The following is a 13,967-nucleotide window of genomic DNA, read 5'->3' on the forward strand; positions in this document are numbered from 1 at the left end:
TTAAAGGCATGGCTGCTGGATTCAGGAAAAAAATGGATCTCAGAAAACAATACAGGGCAACAAAGGTGATTGGGGGTTTGGAGCATCTCCCTTATGAGGAAAAGCTGAGAGAACTGGGACTTTTTAGCCTGGAGAAGGCTGAGAGGAGACCTTATTTAATGCCTATAAGTAACTAAAGGATGGTTGAAAGGAGGATGGAGCCAGGCTCTTCTCAGTAGTACCCAGTGACAGGACGAGGGGCAACAGGCACAAGCTGGAACATAGGAAGTTCCATTTAAATATGAGGAAAAACTTCTTTACTATGAGGGTGACAGAGCGCTGGAACTGGCTGCCCAGTGAGGTTGTGGAGTCTCTTTCTCTGGAGATATGTAAAACTCACCTGGATGCGTTCCTGTGTGATGTGCTCTAGGGGATCCTGCTTTAGCAGAGGCCTTGGACTAGATGATCTCTAGAGATCCCTTCCAACTCTGACAATTCCACGATTCCATGATATGGCCACAAGTATGTTACAGTTACTGCCTTTTCTAAAAACACAGCCAAATTGTAATCTCTTGCTGTTTTTAAAGCTGTCAAGGCATAACTAGCGTACCACTTGATCATTTGTTTTAAAAAAGGAGGAAAAAAAGAATTCCTGTCATACTGTAAAAAACCCCCCATATATCTAAAAATGAACTCTAGATCAACAGCTCCTCCAGTTCACAGAGAGTTACTGAAGAAAACAACACCTTTTTTCCTATTTTTGAAAAATGCAAATCAGACGCATATCCCTGCTACCTACGAAGAGAAATTCCTTCCCTTTCCATAGATTTGCTAACTGTTCTTCGTTGCAGTCACACAAGCTATCAGAATTAGGTCTCAAAAGCTAATACATTAGTTATTCCCCCATATCACCCTGCAACATGTGTTGCACTCCTGCTGTAGCCACTTACCTTGGAAACAAAACAGTCTGCTATAGCTACAGGATCATTTTCACAGTTTTCCAAATCTTGTAGAAGTTCACTAAAACAAAGAACAGGAAAAGGAAAGACAATTATGGCACACCTTGGAATAGACACACCTATATATTCAGAGCCAGACAGTACTTCATCATTCATGGCAGTGATGCACAAAGCATTTGACAACACAGGGAGTCCTAAAGGAAACAAGAACCCCTTTGATGCCCCTCTTCCCATTAGATGTATAGCTGCTGGGTTTTTTTGTTTGGAGGCAGAGAACTCTAAGGAAATGGCATTCCCACATACTTAAAAATTCAACTAATCAGAATGATGATGGATGCTGATCTCCTAAGAAAAGTCCAGCCCCTTCCTTCATATTGACAGCTCTTATACGATACTCATAGTGGGGTAGTCAGACAGTTGAGTAGCTTGTATTTCAACTAACACACTTTAAAACCAACAAAATATAAAAGATAGTGAAGCACATGCCCTGTCCTGTGTGTTTTTTGAGTTTTATGTGATAGATGGAGATGAGGAGCTGGTCTGAAAAACACCGATGAGAACCAGGGATGTATTACACATACAAGAAGAATGGTAATAAGCTCAACTCAGGAAAATTTCTCTACCTTTACTGCGTCTCTTCACTGAAAAAATATGGTTAGCCTGGAAGAAGTTTTCTATAAGGGAATATACAAATTCTACATGCATAAAAATAATACCTTACTGGGAGGATTTCATAATTTTGACATGCCAAGCAGGAAATGAATTCATTGTATGAGGAGCAAAGGAATAAGGGAGTATGTTCACGGTTGTATGAAACTCAGTTCTTGAAAGCCAAGTCAGTGAAAGAAATAATTCAAGCAGAAGAAAACCTCAAAGGTCTCTCCTTGATGAGAGAAGAAATTGAATTTTCTGACAAATTGTTCTCTGATAGCACTTTTCTTCCTCCCCCATCAGATGATCTTCCATACAGGGCTACTTTCCTCCCAGTTCACAGCTGGTTCCTTGAATGAGTTTTGCATAGCAGTTGCTAAGCAAGAAAAGGAGAAAACCAGATAAGTTTCCTGACCTGTTCTTTGCATCTCCAATTACTGGAGGAAGGAAGGGAGAAATCAGCAATCAGTCACAAGGAACAAAGACAGACAAAGACCTTAGGTTCAGTGGTCACTAAGCCTCTCTGCACAGCAACAATTTAACATCCACACCTCAAATTCTCCCTTAATCAAAATGGGAAAAAAAATAAATAAAAATTACCCTTGCTTGATACCCCACACTTGTGAACCTCCTTTGTAAGTGCAAAAGAAGGAAGCTGTAGCAATAGTGACCATAACCATCAGTTATAATGACTGTGTTCCTGCTGTGCAGCAGGCAGATGTTTTCCTGGTGGCTTAGAGAACATAGCACCTTGATTACTATATTATTCCTACTGGTCTCCTATAATAACACATTTTTTTTCTCCTACACGATATAGTAATGCAACATTTAAAGATTTTAGATATTCATGCAATGCATCCAAGTTTGTGCAGTGTATATGCTCGTGGCTTGCATCTTCAGCACATGCCCATAATGGAAGGGCTGTGCTTTGAAGATTTTTTTTACCTATACTGCTCTCTCTCTCCTGGCTGGTAAAAATGGGATTGGTAAGAGCAGCCTGCCTCAGCAAAAATAACAAAATTGTCATGCCCAGGAAACCTAAAAAACTTAAATAAATCCCTCTAATAACAAGCTGACCTGAAAAAGCAGGGCTATTATTATAGGCTACTTGTAAGTATGTGGCAGGAGGCAGAAGAAGCAACAGAGAAAAGCATTAGTTCCCTTCACCTGGTTATCCAGAGGTTTTATGCTGTTCACAGATGACATCACAGGTTTCAACCTCTGCAACTCACCTGTGCCAACCACCAGGCAGGAAGGGAGCACAGGGGAGCACCATTAGAGGAACTCCTTGCTCTTGCAGCTGAATCACTAACAAGACTCAGACTGAAGCAAGTGTCAGTGCTATTTAAGACTGTAAGTACTGCTTGAGGAGCTACCAGCTGGAAAAATTTGAATCTGTACAATCACCATCAAAAGCTAATGCTCACACCTTGGGGATGAGAGAGGTAAGCAATTTTTCATGCAGTGCATCCATTAACTTTTCAATTCAAATTAATAAATATCTCATTACAATGTGATTAAGGATGCTTCGATTTTTTTGGAGTATGAAGTATTTTGAAGACACTGCACCTCTCCTGTGGCTGAAGATTTTCCATAGGACAAAGTGTGGGATAATATCAAGCTGTTGACTACAAGAGCTCAAGGGGAGCGAGATAAACACATTCATAAGGTCTGCAAATAATCACCGTTTTTGCGCACACAATTCAGGGAGGGCACTTCATTTTATTCACCACTTTAAAGCAAGAGAAAAGTATTTTTCTCCTCCTTTTTGATCTGAGTTGGAATGAGAGATGGTAATGACAGGGCAACAGACAGGCAATTTTGGTGGAATAGAAGGAATGGAAAGACACAGGAAGGAAACAGCGTGGTTTGTCTTGAACCCATGACAAAATAAAAACCAGCTGATGTCAAGTACTCTTCAGTCTAGCCATAAATGCTAAAGTGACAGTATTTCTGAAAAACTTCATTCTTTCAATGTCACACAGATCACAGCATTCAAAACAAAAATGGACATAGCAGGCAGAATCTGGTCTTCATGGCAGATTACTTTCACCATATAACATTCTCAAAAATTCATCTGAGAAGTTCAGACTTTCATTAAAAAAAAAAAAAAAAAAAAAGCAACAAAAAAAACCAAACCACAAACCAAACACAAAACAAAATACCAAAAACAATCAAGAGTAATTTAGCCCTGTGGCCAAGACTGATTCCTTCACACTCATAAAAAATGCTTTTCCACTAAAGGTGACCTCTTACAGGTTTTATGAAGGCTCCTCCTGACAACAAGCCCACTCTTGTCACCATGAAGCTCGGAGCACAGGAACTGCTGAGTATGGCAGTTGGAGAAAACAGCCCTGCACTGCATTTGTGTGCTTCAGTAGTCATGGATGGAGAAGGACCATGCAGGATGATCTGTCTCAGCAGCAGAGGTTTCAGCTTGGCCTCTCCTACGATTGTCTGAGTGTTGGTACTAAACTTAAGCACACTTCTCTGCAGTTCCTATTTCAGCATTGAGTCACGGTATTGGGTGGGCAATTTTAGCTAAACTGATACTGGAAACATCTCAACAGGAGATGGCAGAGACGAAAGGCAGCAAATGCTGACTTAGAGAACACTCACCCCTTCTGAATAAATAAATTACTAGTGAGGGAGCTTTTACCAAGAGATAGTGCAGAACCAGCAGACCAGTAAACACTCAATGATTCTGCTTAAAGAACTGGCTTTTCAAAACCTGATCATAGTCACAGAACTAGCAGTTACTATCCTAACCATCATTTCTGCCATTTAATACAATACCTAAAAACTGTAATTAGTTTAGCTGAGAGAAATTCCCATTTACTGAAATGAAATTTCTCAGATCAATACAAAGTCCAAAAAAACCCCAAACATGACTAAAAAGCCTTTGATCATTGATTAATGGTCAAACTCAAAGTTTAGAAAAACAAGGTGATTCTAAGCCTATAAAATGATAGTCACAAAAAGCATCTGAAAATGCAAACACAGAACTGCCAAATGGATCTTCTTCAATACTAAAAATTAATTAAATACTCTAGTGTATGTTTAGGACCCAGAAGCAACATTATTAGGTAATATCTGCAATGATGCTGGTATCAATGTGTCTCAGCTACCAAGTCTGTAATTTCTCCAGCTTTTGAAGAATCAGAAAATATAATGGCCAGGACTGCTTTGTTTGTTTTGCTTTTTCCTCCCATCCTGTAATCACTGGAAAGCTCTAAGCTCACAATCATTGTCTCATGGCTCTAAAACAGATAATCAGGCTACCACTATGTATTTTCTATAATGTTCAACATTCAGTCAAGTCGGCTGTTATAGCTGAAGCAGGACACAGCTGCTTTCTAGTTAAGTGTATTTCCATTACTCTGCAGTAGCTGTTTTAAGCTGCAGGAAGAGTTTATATTCCATCTTTGTCCAAAAATTCGGAACAGATCCATCCCCACTCTCCCCTCTGATACGGAACTGCAATCCCAGCGGGTGAAGCACTTTAAAGTATCTTCCCATGATGACGGAAAAGCACTGAAGACGACCTTTGACACTAGCCCTCTACTTCAGAATCCTCTTTTGATTCAATTAAATTATCTGTTCTTCAAAGAACACAGTAGTTTGGGAGATGTTTTGTCAGCTATAACAAAGAGAGCTTTTACAGGAATAATGGGATGTAAAAGATGTGGGAACTTCAGGCTTATACATTTCTATATTCAGGTTTTCTTTAAATGCTGAGTAAACAAATTATTTTACATTAACGGAGGATTCCGACAAAAGCAACAGCAGCATGCTTCTAAAACTGCAGATACTGCAGATCCCACACAATGTGGCACTAGATACACGAGCAAGAAAACTTATTTCAGGCTCTCAGTGTACACTAGAATGCCATCTGTGGAGTTTTAGAGAAGGTTGTACAGATACTGAACAGAAGCTTTCAATAAAAGGAAGGATATTTGAACAGTTTTGAGAAATCAATTCAGAGAGTTCCTAGCAGTATAAAATGCTATAAAAGCCAGATCTGAATGACTTAGATCAGTACACAAAAGGACACAATACAGAAGGAATAAAATAGCTTCACTTCAGTAAGGCAAGAATTTAATTTACAGTGATTCTGCATTAGGCTCAGTTAGAGCACAGAGTGGGTTAGGCTTAAATTAAAGGAAATGCCCAGCACAAAAACAAAAACAAAAAAATTAAGGCAATATTTGATTCAGAAAATAAACAGCTAAAAACATTCTGATCTCAGTAAAAATTGCTGCTGGGAATCAAAAATAGACCATTTCTCAATTTACAAATCTTGGCTGTATTGAAGCAATAAAAGAGTTTTTGCTTGGCTTGCTCCCTCCCCATTAGCACAGGCTACTGAACTGTTTTCATTTAGTTAAATACAAATTTACCTGTTGAAACGGTAGATATCCCGTATGTTTCCAAACAAGGCTGATCGTTCTTCTGTCCCCAGGGAGAGCTTGGTCTGGTCAGTGATACAGTCAAGGTAATCCTACAAGAGAAACAAGAAGAAGGCCTTCAGACACTTCGTCCTTTTCCAGATCAGTAAATGGAGCTATGTTTTTACTGTACAAGATGAGCCTCTTCATACTAGTTTCACCTTAGCCTCTCTGTGAACAGTCACTCTATTATGAAAGGTAACAGTACTTATCTGTTTATTGAAACCAAGAAAATAACGAAAGACTGAACGCTGAGTTAGAGCCCTTAGACAGGACAGCCAAAATTTCGCTTGCTACTGATACAAAAATGTATTCAGATTTCATTCACAAGGACAGTTTAACCAATCATTTAACTGGCTAAAAAAAAAAAAAAAAGTAAAAATAAGAGATGAGGAATGTCATTTAAGGCAGTCTTAGTAACAGAAAACCTATATAAGGAAGAGCAGAATGCATACAAGTAACAGACTCAGAAAAGTAACTCAAAGAAAATTTTATTTTTAAATGATAATTAAGAAAACAACACAACATTTGTAGAAGACAGATCTCAATGCATAACGGTGCGTACAATTTAACCACACATACAGTTACGTTGCCATATACCCTAGCAAAGATCTCCTTTTGCATTTACAATAGTGATAGTGCCTCATCCAGGGACTTAAATAAAATAGGAGGAACAGGAGAGCTAGAAAAAGCTCAGATCAGCAATGTTCTGGGAGAACAACTTTCCCATCTCTTCCCTCACTTTAGTAACAGCTTAGCTCCCAAAGTGTCACCTTTCATTCTGTTGCTGCTACAGTATTAAAATTTCTCAGTTAGGGGCAAACAAAATCCAGCAGGCTACTTAACTAACTACAACTCTTAGATCAAGAAAGCCAATGTGCTGCCACATTCAGGGAGAAATTCTGCTGGAGGATGGAAATAAAGTAAAAGTGAAAACAGCTGAAACAATGCAAAATAAAAATAAATAAAATCCCTTAGCCTGGAGCTAGACAACATGGTGTGGCAGCCTCCCAAAAGCAACACAGCATTCCACAGTGCTGCAAGGAAGGAGCCCTGTAAAACAAAACAAGACCATGAAAACGTCTAAGATGTAACTGCATTCCAGAGTCGTAAAGAAAAAAGTATTACAGAACGCATATATCGGCCAAGATTTATTTACTGTGTAAAACCTGCTGAAGACAAAGGGTTTGGATCAACCATGGATCTGACTTCTGGCTTTTAGATGCCCTTCTAAGGAAGGTTAAGACTTACAGCAGTGCTCAGGCCTCCGTCTCATTCTTTTCTACTGAAAGAGTGACAGCAAAGTAACAAAGTAATGGGTGTAACCAAAACTCAGGTTTAAATACCAGTAGGCTTCCTTGTCCCCTCCCCCTATCCTAATGCTCAATAAACCACACTCTTCCATCACCCACAAAACTCAGTATTTTTTGCCAAGGGAAAGCAAGCAAGCTTATTTCAAGGCAACCTAGAAGAAGAGCAACAATTAGCAGTGGGCAGGCCAACAGCAAACAATACAAATCTGCATAGAAAAATGAATAACAGAAAAGCTCCAGTTTAACTGTGGTCCTCTGAAAACATTTTTAGCCCTGCAGGAACACTGCAGTAGCCCCAGCTGGTATGACAGGGTGGGTTGCAGAGGAATGGAAATCTTAAAACAAGCAACTTCATACAGCGAAACCTATTTAATAAAAAGGAATTCCTTTCAAATTCATTCATGTCAGCATAGTTGGAGCTTGGGTTTCTTCAAAATAACAAACAGTCCACAGTTATTTTCAGTATTGTAAACAGTGTTACAACCATGACCTGGTTTGTGCTCCTTTTGTCCTCTTATCCCAATTTTCCTGCAGATACATATACTCTTTTCAGTCTTTTATCAACTCTTAGTAAGAAAGAGGGAATGAAGTACTTTCTAATGCTCCTGCCAAGCAGCAGCCTGCAGGTGCTTTGGCAGTTCTCCAGCATTCCCGTAGCATGTGCCAGTATCAGGTTATACCACACATCCAGAGCTTGTGCTCACTTTTTTTGCTAAAAGTTCCTTGAGACTGTGCTTCAGGCCCCCTTCTCCTCCCAAGATCAGATCAGAAACAAACCAGAAATTAATGGCTGGATTTGTGCTTGCCTAGAGTACAGGAAGATTATTATTTGCTTAAAATGCTTGGGATTCTGAGGTTCCTTTTATCTCACCTCATGCCGTTAGGAAATCATATAGAATTTAGGACTGCTTTCATGTTTTTGCTTTCTATTTTTGTTTAATATTGCTAACTTGAGGCTTGTGCAAGTCTGACAGCTACAGACATGTTCACACTGCTGTGACATGTATAAGCAGACACCTGAGCTAGACACGAACTGCTTGATGTGGCACTAGCAGTAAAATCATAGAATGTCTTGGGTTAAAAAGGACCTCTAAAGGTCATCTAGTCCAACCCTTCCTACAGTAAGCAGGAACATCTCACACTAGAACAGATTGCTCAGAGCCCCATCAAGCCTAACCTTTAATGTCTCCAGGGATGGGGTCCCCACCACCTCCCTAAGTAACCTGTTCCAGTGATCCACCACCCTCATATTAAATAACTTTTTCCTAATGTCCAACCTAAATCTACCATTCTCTAGCTTGAAACCATTACCCCTTGTCCTATTGTTACATGGCCTTGGAAACAACTCTTCCCCAGCCTTCTTACAGGCCCCTTTCAGGCATTGGCAGGTTGCTATAACATCCCCCTGGAGTCTTCTCTTCTTCAGGCTGAACAACCCCAACTCCCTCAACCTGTCCTCATAAGAGAGGTGCTCCAACCCTCAGATAATTTTTGTGGATTTTCTCTGGACACACTCCAACAGGTCCACATCTTTCTTGTGCTGGAAGCACCAGAGCTGGATGCAGTACTCCAGGTGAGGTCTCAACCAGGGCAGAGCAGAGGCGTAGAATCACCTCTCTTCATGTGCTGGCCACACTTCTTTTGATGCAGTGCAGGATGCAGTTGGCCTTCTGAGCCGCAATTGCACATTGGTGGCTCACGTCCAGCTAAGGGTACTCAAAGCAGCAAAAAGCTTCAGATATCCATGCTTACGTGAAAGAGGTAGACACTGGACACTCTTTACACAGTGGTCTGATGAAATCCATGCTCAACACAGCAGCACAGTGCTCGCTCCGACACAGCAAGCGGGACCCTTCTGGTTATACTGCTTAACAGAGCCCGTGTGCTCTCATAAAGGCTTCAGGAACTCATCCAGAAAACAGATACAGTATTGACATATAATGTCCTCTGCAAGGACACCACCACAAGCAGATCAAAGCTACCCAGCCACAGGGTTTTTACTAATTGTTTCTGAGTAAATGGTACTTTACCCCCATGGTAGTCACAGCAGCCTCCTCCAGCATACTAACAGCTGTTATCATCTGAAGCCATAATGAAAGGTTTGCAGCCACAAGATAACAGGGCAGGCTGCAACCATAATGACATGGTGCAGAAATCAATGAAATTTATCAGAACAGAGTACCGGCCTTATTCACTTTATTTGTTTCTTGTCAGCATCTACGGACCCTCTGTCGGCACTGAATGATTTGTTTACAACCTTTGCCTTCACCAGCCTTTTATTGCTTCTCTGCAATTATGGCAAAAACATTTTGCTTACTTTATAGGAGAAAAAAACCCTACAAATGCCAGTCTCCTTGGATTGATTTAAGGAGCAAGGTTTGCTCTAATGAAATTGCACAATTTTTCCACTCTATTTTCTGAAGCTCTCCAAAAACTAGAAGAGTCTTGCCAGACTGCCTTGCCTTCCTCAATGGGTTTGACATTCTCCCCATTTGTCTTTCATCACACTGAGTCCATCAGAAGGAATGTCTGTTAGAAGCTGCATATCCTGACTACTATGCCCCCCTGCATAATCATACAAGGAATATCTCTAGAGGAACAAAATTATGACAAAATTAACCTCAGAGACTAAAAAAAAATAAAAAAATAAAATATTTGAATTGGAAATGAGAGAAAACTGTCAAGAAAAGAGTAAAATGAGAAAAAAATATCTTCACATATTGATCAAACTAATTTTTCCATGACCAAAGTTTAGAAACTAAACACAAATTAGTGAAATATTTTAATCCAGCCACGTAGGTTTTACTTTGAAAACAGGCACACACTTAGCTTTAAAAACAGACTACAGGCTGAACAATAATAAATAAATAAATCAGTCATTAATGAGGCAATGTTATAATTACACATTAAATTAGCAATATTAATGTCAGTGTTGACATGGTAATGCTAAAAAAATGGGCAAAAGCCACACTGCCTTAAATAAAACAAGAATAATTTCTTTTTCTCCTATTTTTTTTTAAATTTTAATTTATTTTATTTATGCATTTATCTAGCATGTACAGCAACACACCCTGAATGCCTTGTGGGACAAAAAATAGCATAATATCAACAACAGGTGACCAAGGATGCTAAATTCTGGTCAGAGAAGCTCATTGAAGCTCTTCAATTATTTAAGGTATAGTTGTACCTTGCAAAGCAAAGGTGCAGTTTTAAACCAAACATACTTGGCCTTCTTGTTCTGGTTCCTTTGGCGATATGTGTCCAAAGACTGACTTGAGACCTAAATCAAATCCATCTCCTTCCCATATCAAACCTTTTTATCAGGATTTCTCCTTAAAACACATAATTATCTTTGTAAGAAACACAACCACTAACCCAGGCTGTAAGTAACACAATCATGTTGTCATACAGCAGGCTAATACAGCTATATACTCACACTTAAATATTGAACATATTTTTAACTGTGGATGAGTCTGAGTGCCATAAAAATAAAAATCATATTTTATTCTGCTATAGATGTTACACATTATTGATCAAACCTCAAAAAATGCTTGCACTGCATTATAGCTCTTCTACATGCAAACCTAGAAACTTAAATAAATAAGGGAATTCTTTGTTTAAGCAAGCATATCTTTCCACTTTCTACATTTAGTGGAAAATGGGGCAGGTGAGGAGTGATATTCAGTGGGGATTTTTTTAAAGACATCTAAAGCCAGAAACCCCTCACATCAGGCAAAGCAGTCTGAAAGATCCACACGGGTCCAGGGCTATGCACAGCAGAGCCCTACCACCCACTGACAGCCAAAGTCAGGGTCTTTCTGAGGACAACACAAGCTTGGAGATGCAGCTTCCTCTGCTCACTTCACCAACTGCAGCAGAAAGCTCCCACATGCACTTCCTATCCCCTTTTTCTGCTGCTTGTCAGTGCTAGCAAAGCTCTGTCCTCATGGCAAACAGGCCTGTTGGGCCTTGCAGGCGGGCTCTGAATCACCCACCTATGTGCTTGCAGACCACTGACCCTGTCAGCAAGGGAGAAGAGCAAGGAGAACACTTTCCACCACTGATAGTCAGTGAGCCTCCAAATGAGAAAGGCCAAAGAAATCCCTGTGCTTTACACAGTCTGCTACTAGATGCTGCTTGTGATTGGTATTGTTCCTCTCTGATGTCTGTGCAGAAGAGTCTCTGAACAGACTGGAGGCCACCTTGCTGGCATCAGTTCGGTTCCCAGGCCCTGGGAGGAGGTGGTGGAGGAAGACTCACTGCACTCACCTGTGTTTATGACCAGCTTCCTCAGAACTACCCTATTTACACATGCAGTGCTATGGATAACAGCAATAAAGCAGGCGTGATACAGTAAGATGATACTTTGCTGACTGCATGTAGGAAGGGCAAAGGTTGATAGCAAGAGCACTTGTGAGAACATGGTATGAAGAAAGACTAAAAATAGAGAAGCACGTTTAAGTTTTCTTTCCACTGTTTAACATTGCAGAGTAAGGTGATCTGACAGATTTCTCCCTACCCTTTCCACAGCTAGGGTTCTGCAAATAAGTTAAAGTCACCACTATTAACTTAAATTTTACCTACAGAGGAGAAGAAAAAAAAAAAAAAGTTTTTCATGTAGCTATTCCTGAGTGACAGATTTTCTATAATCAACATTACTTCCTCATGTATATTATATACGTTAAAACACTGCCCCATCTACAGATCCTAAAGACTGGAAGCAGTGTGACCTCTAGTAGGTCCCTCTGGGTTCACTCACACGCATGGAAAGCCACAGAGTATATGTATGAGACAAAATTAGCACTGAAGAATTCCTGAGTCCTAACACGATGCCTTGCACCTCTAAAACACATGCTTTCTTTGGTTTCGGCTGTCTTTCAACAGCTGTGCCTGCATAGCATAGGTGAGGTTTTATAAAAAGTCAGAAATTTCTAGGGCACCTCAATGTCAACAACGTAACAGCCAGAAGATCTTGTCACAGGACAAGTTGTCAGACCTCAGGTAGTCCCAGGAACCAAAATGAAGCATTTGCCCTGGAAAACCTCCTCAGTGAGAGGCCCCTCAACACTCCCTAGGCTGTTCATCCAGAGTCCTTGTGCTAGGACAACAGCCTCGCCACTCTGCACAGCTGGGGTGTAGCAGCGTTGCTTTCTGCAGCCATGGGTTCCCTCTCACCTCTCACCAGTTTAGAGCCTCTAAAGCTGGCTCTGCACACCTGGCCCTGTGTCTGAGGATGCCCATGTCAGCTTCCAGCACTGCCCCACAGCTCCCTCCTCCACTGGAGTGGAAGGAGCTACATGTCCTACAATACCTGCTCCACCAGTGAAGGGGTTTATGTCCTTTCTTTTTCCCCAGTGCCTGCTTTCCTCTTGTGTTGTCTTTGTCCCATGAGCCATTTTAGAAGGAACACTGTATTTAGGAAGCTCTCTAAAGGGTCAAAACCTGCCACCAGCTGACCCAGCATTGAACTGCCAGCCTGCTTGGATGGACTGCTTTCATGGATTTTGCCTTCTTTGCTAAAGTGAATTTCTGCTCTATTGAAACACAAATTTCAAGAATATTCCCCCATTCAACTCCAGGAATTCCATGTTAAAATCTCCTGTCTTAAAAAGACACCTTGAAAGGCAGGCTGTCAGTTACATCAAACTGTAATTTGACAGAGATGTACTAAAAGTACTCATAAACTGAAAATGGGATTCATGGATTGTACACAGCCAAGTCTCCTAAAGTGTCCATCATCTGTAAAAACAATATAGGTAAATCACTGGGAAATGAAAACTCTCATGTAACCCCAGCTGGAAACTACAGCACACTACACTACTGAAGTTGTAACCTGCTGGATTAAAACCACATTCCACATTTACTTTCAGATATCAGCCAGAACCCATTGCTACATCGCAGCTACAGAACATCTCCCAGAAGCTGGCACTCAGAATCTCTGCTCAGAGGTACAGTCAGAGGCAGGTTCAGAGAGTGGATGGAGATCATGGAACAATAACCAATGCTACCAGTAGTCTACTGGCATTTCATTAAAGAACTATGAGAGGCACCCATCTTGCCAACTTTCTAAAGTAAAGATGAAACAAGCTACAATAATGAGGAAAGTCAAATTAAAATATTGAACAGTAATCAGGATGTCAATTTGTTTGAGATCGCTATGCAGATGAAGTAAGTGCTCTGAAGATTTCTAAATCTAAGGCTGCAACTGAGGCTTGACAATCATCATCATTCAATTACCTAGTGTTTTTTTAAAAAGTACCAGGTGAAAACATTTCATAATTATAGATATAAAAGAAAATAAATCTCAATGTTCATCAGAACATGTATAAACTAATTCTCACAACACAGCTTAGTTGGCCTGATTGCAACCTCACTGAACCATAGTCAAGCAAAGCACAGAGATTTATTACAGCATATCTAGCCTCTGAATATCTGAATCACTCTGGAAATGAACCTGAGATTTATGCTGTAGACCCTTCCCATGTTAAATAAACTTTCTCCAATTTGTAAGACAAATTAATGTTAATGTTTTTTAAAAGAGATCTTAATATGCTTACAAGTTAAAGGAGACATTCCAGAAGAGAAATGTTTATTTTAAAACACAAGAAGGGACAGAG

General features: G+C 40.2%; 1 protein-coding gene across 1 annotated transcript in view; it reads right to left on the reverse strand.

Moving 5' to 3' along the window:
* Positions 1-13,967, reverse strand: part of PLEKHG1 (pleckstrin homology domain containing, family G (with RhoGef domain) member 1) — a 46,716-nt gene that overhangs the window by 23,821 nt on the left and 8,928 nt on the right. Inside the window, exons 2-3 of the mRNA XM_009999967.1 lie at positions 5,990-6,090; positions 930-999 (exon numbers count right to left, since the gene is read on the reverse strand). Of these exons, the coding sequence (XP_009998269.1) occupies positions 930-999; positions 5,990-6,090 (171 nt within the window). The remainder of the gene's footprint in view (positions 1-929; positions 1,000-5,989; positions 6,091-13,967) is intronic.

Source organism: Chaetura pelagica, unplaced genomic scaffold (genome assembly GCF_000747805.2).
Source record: "Chaetura pelagica isolate M959 unplaced genomic scaffold, ChaPel_1.0 scaffold135, whole genome shotgun sequence".
Taxonomy (NCBI): Eukaryota; Metazoa; Chordata; class Aves; order Apodiformes; family Apodidae; genus Chaetura; species Chaetura pelagica.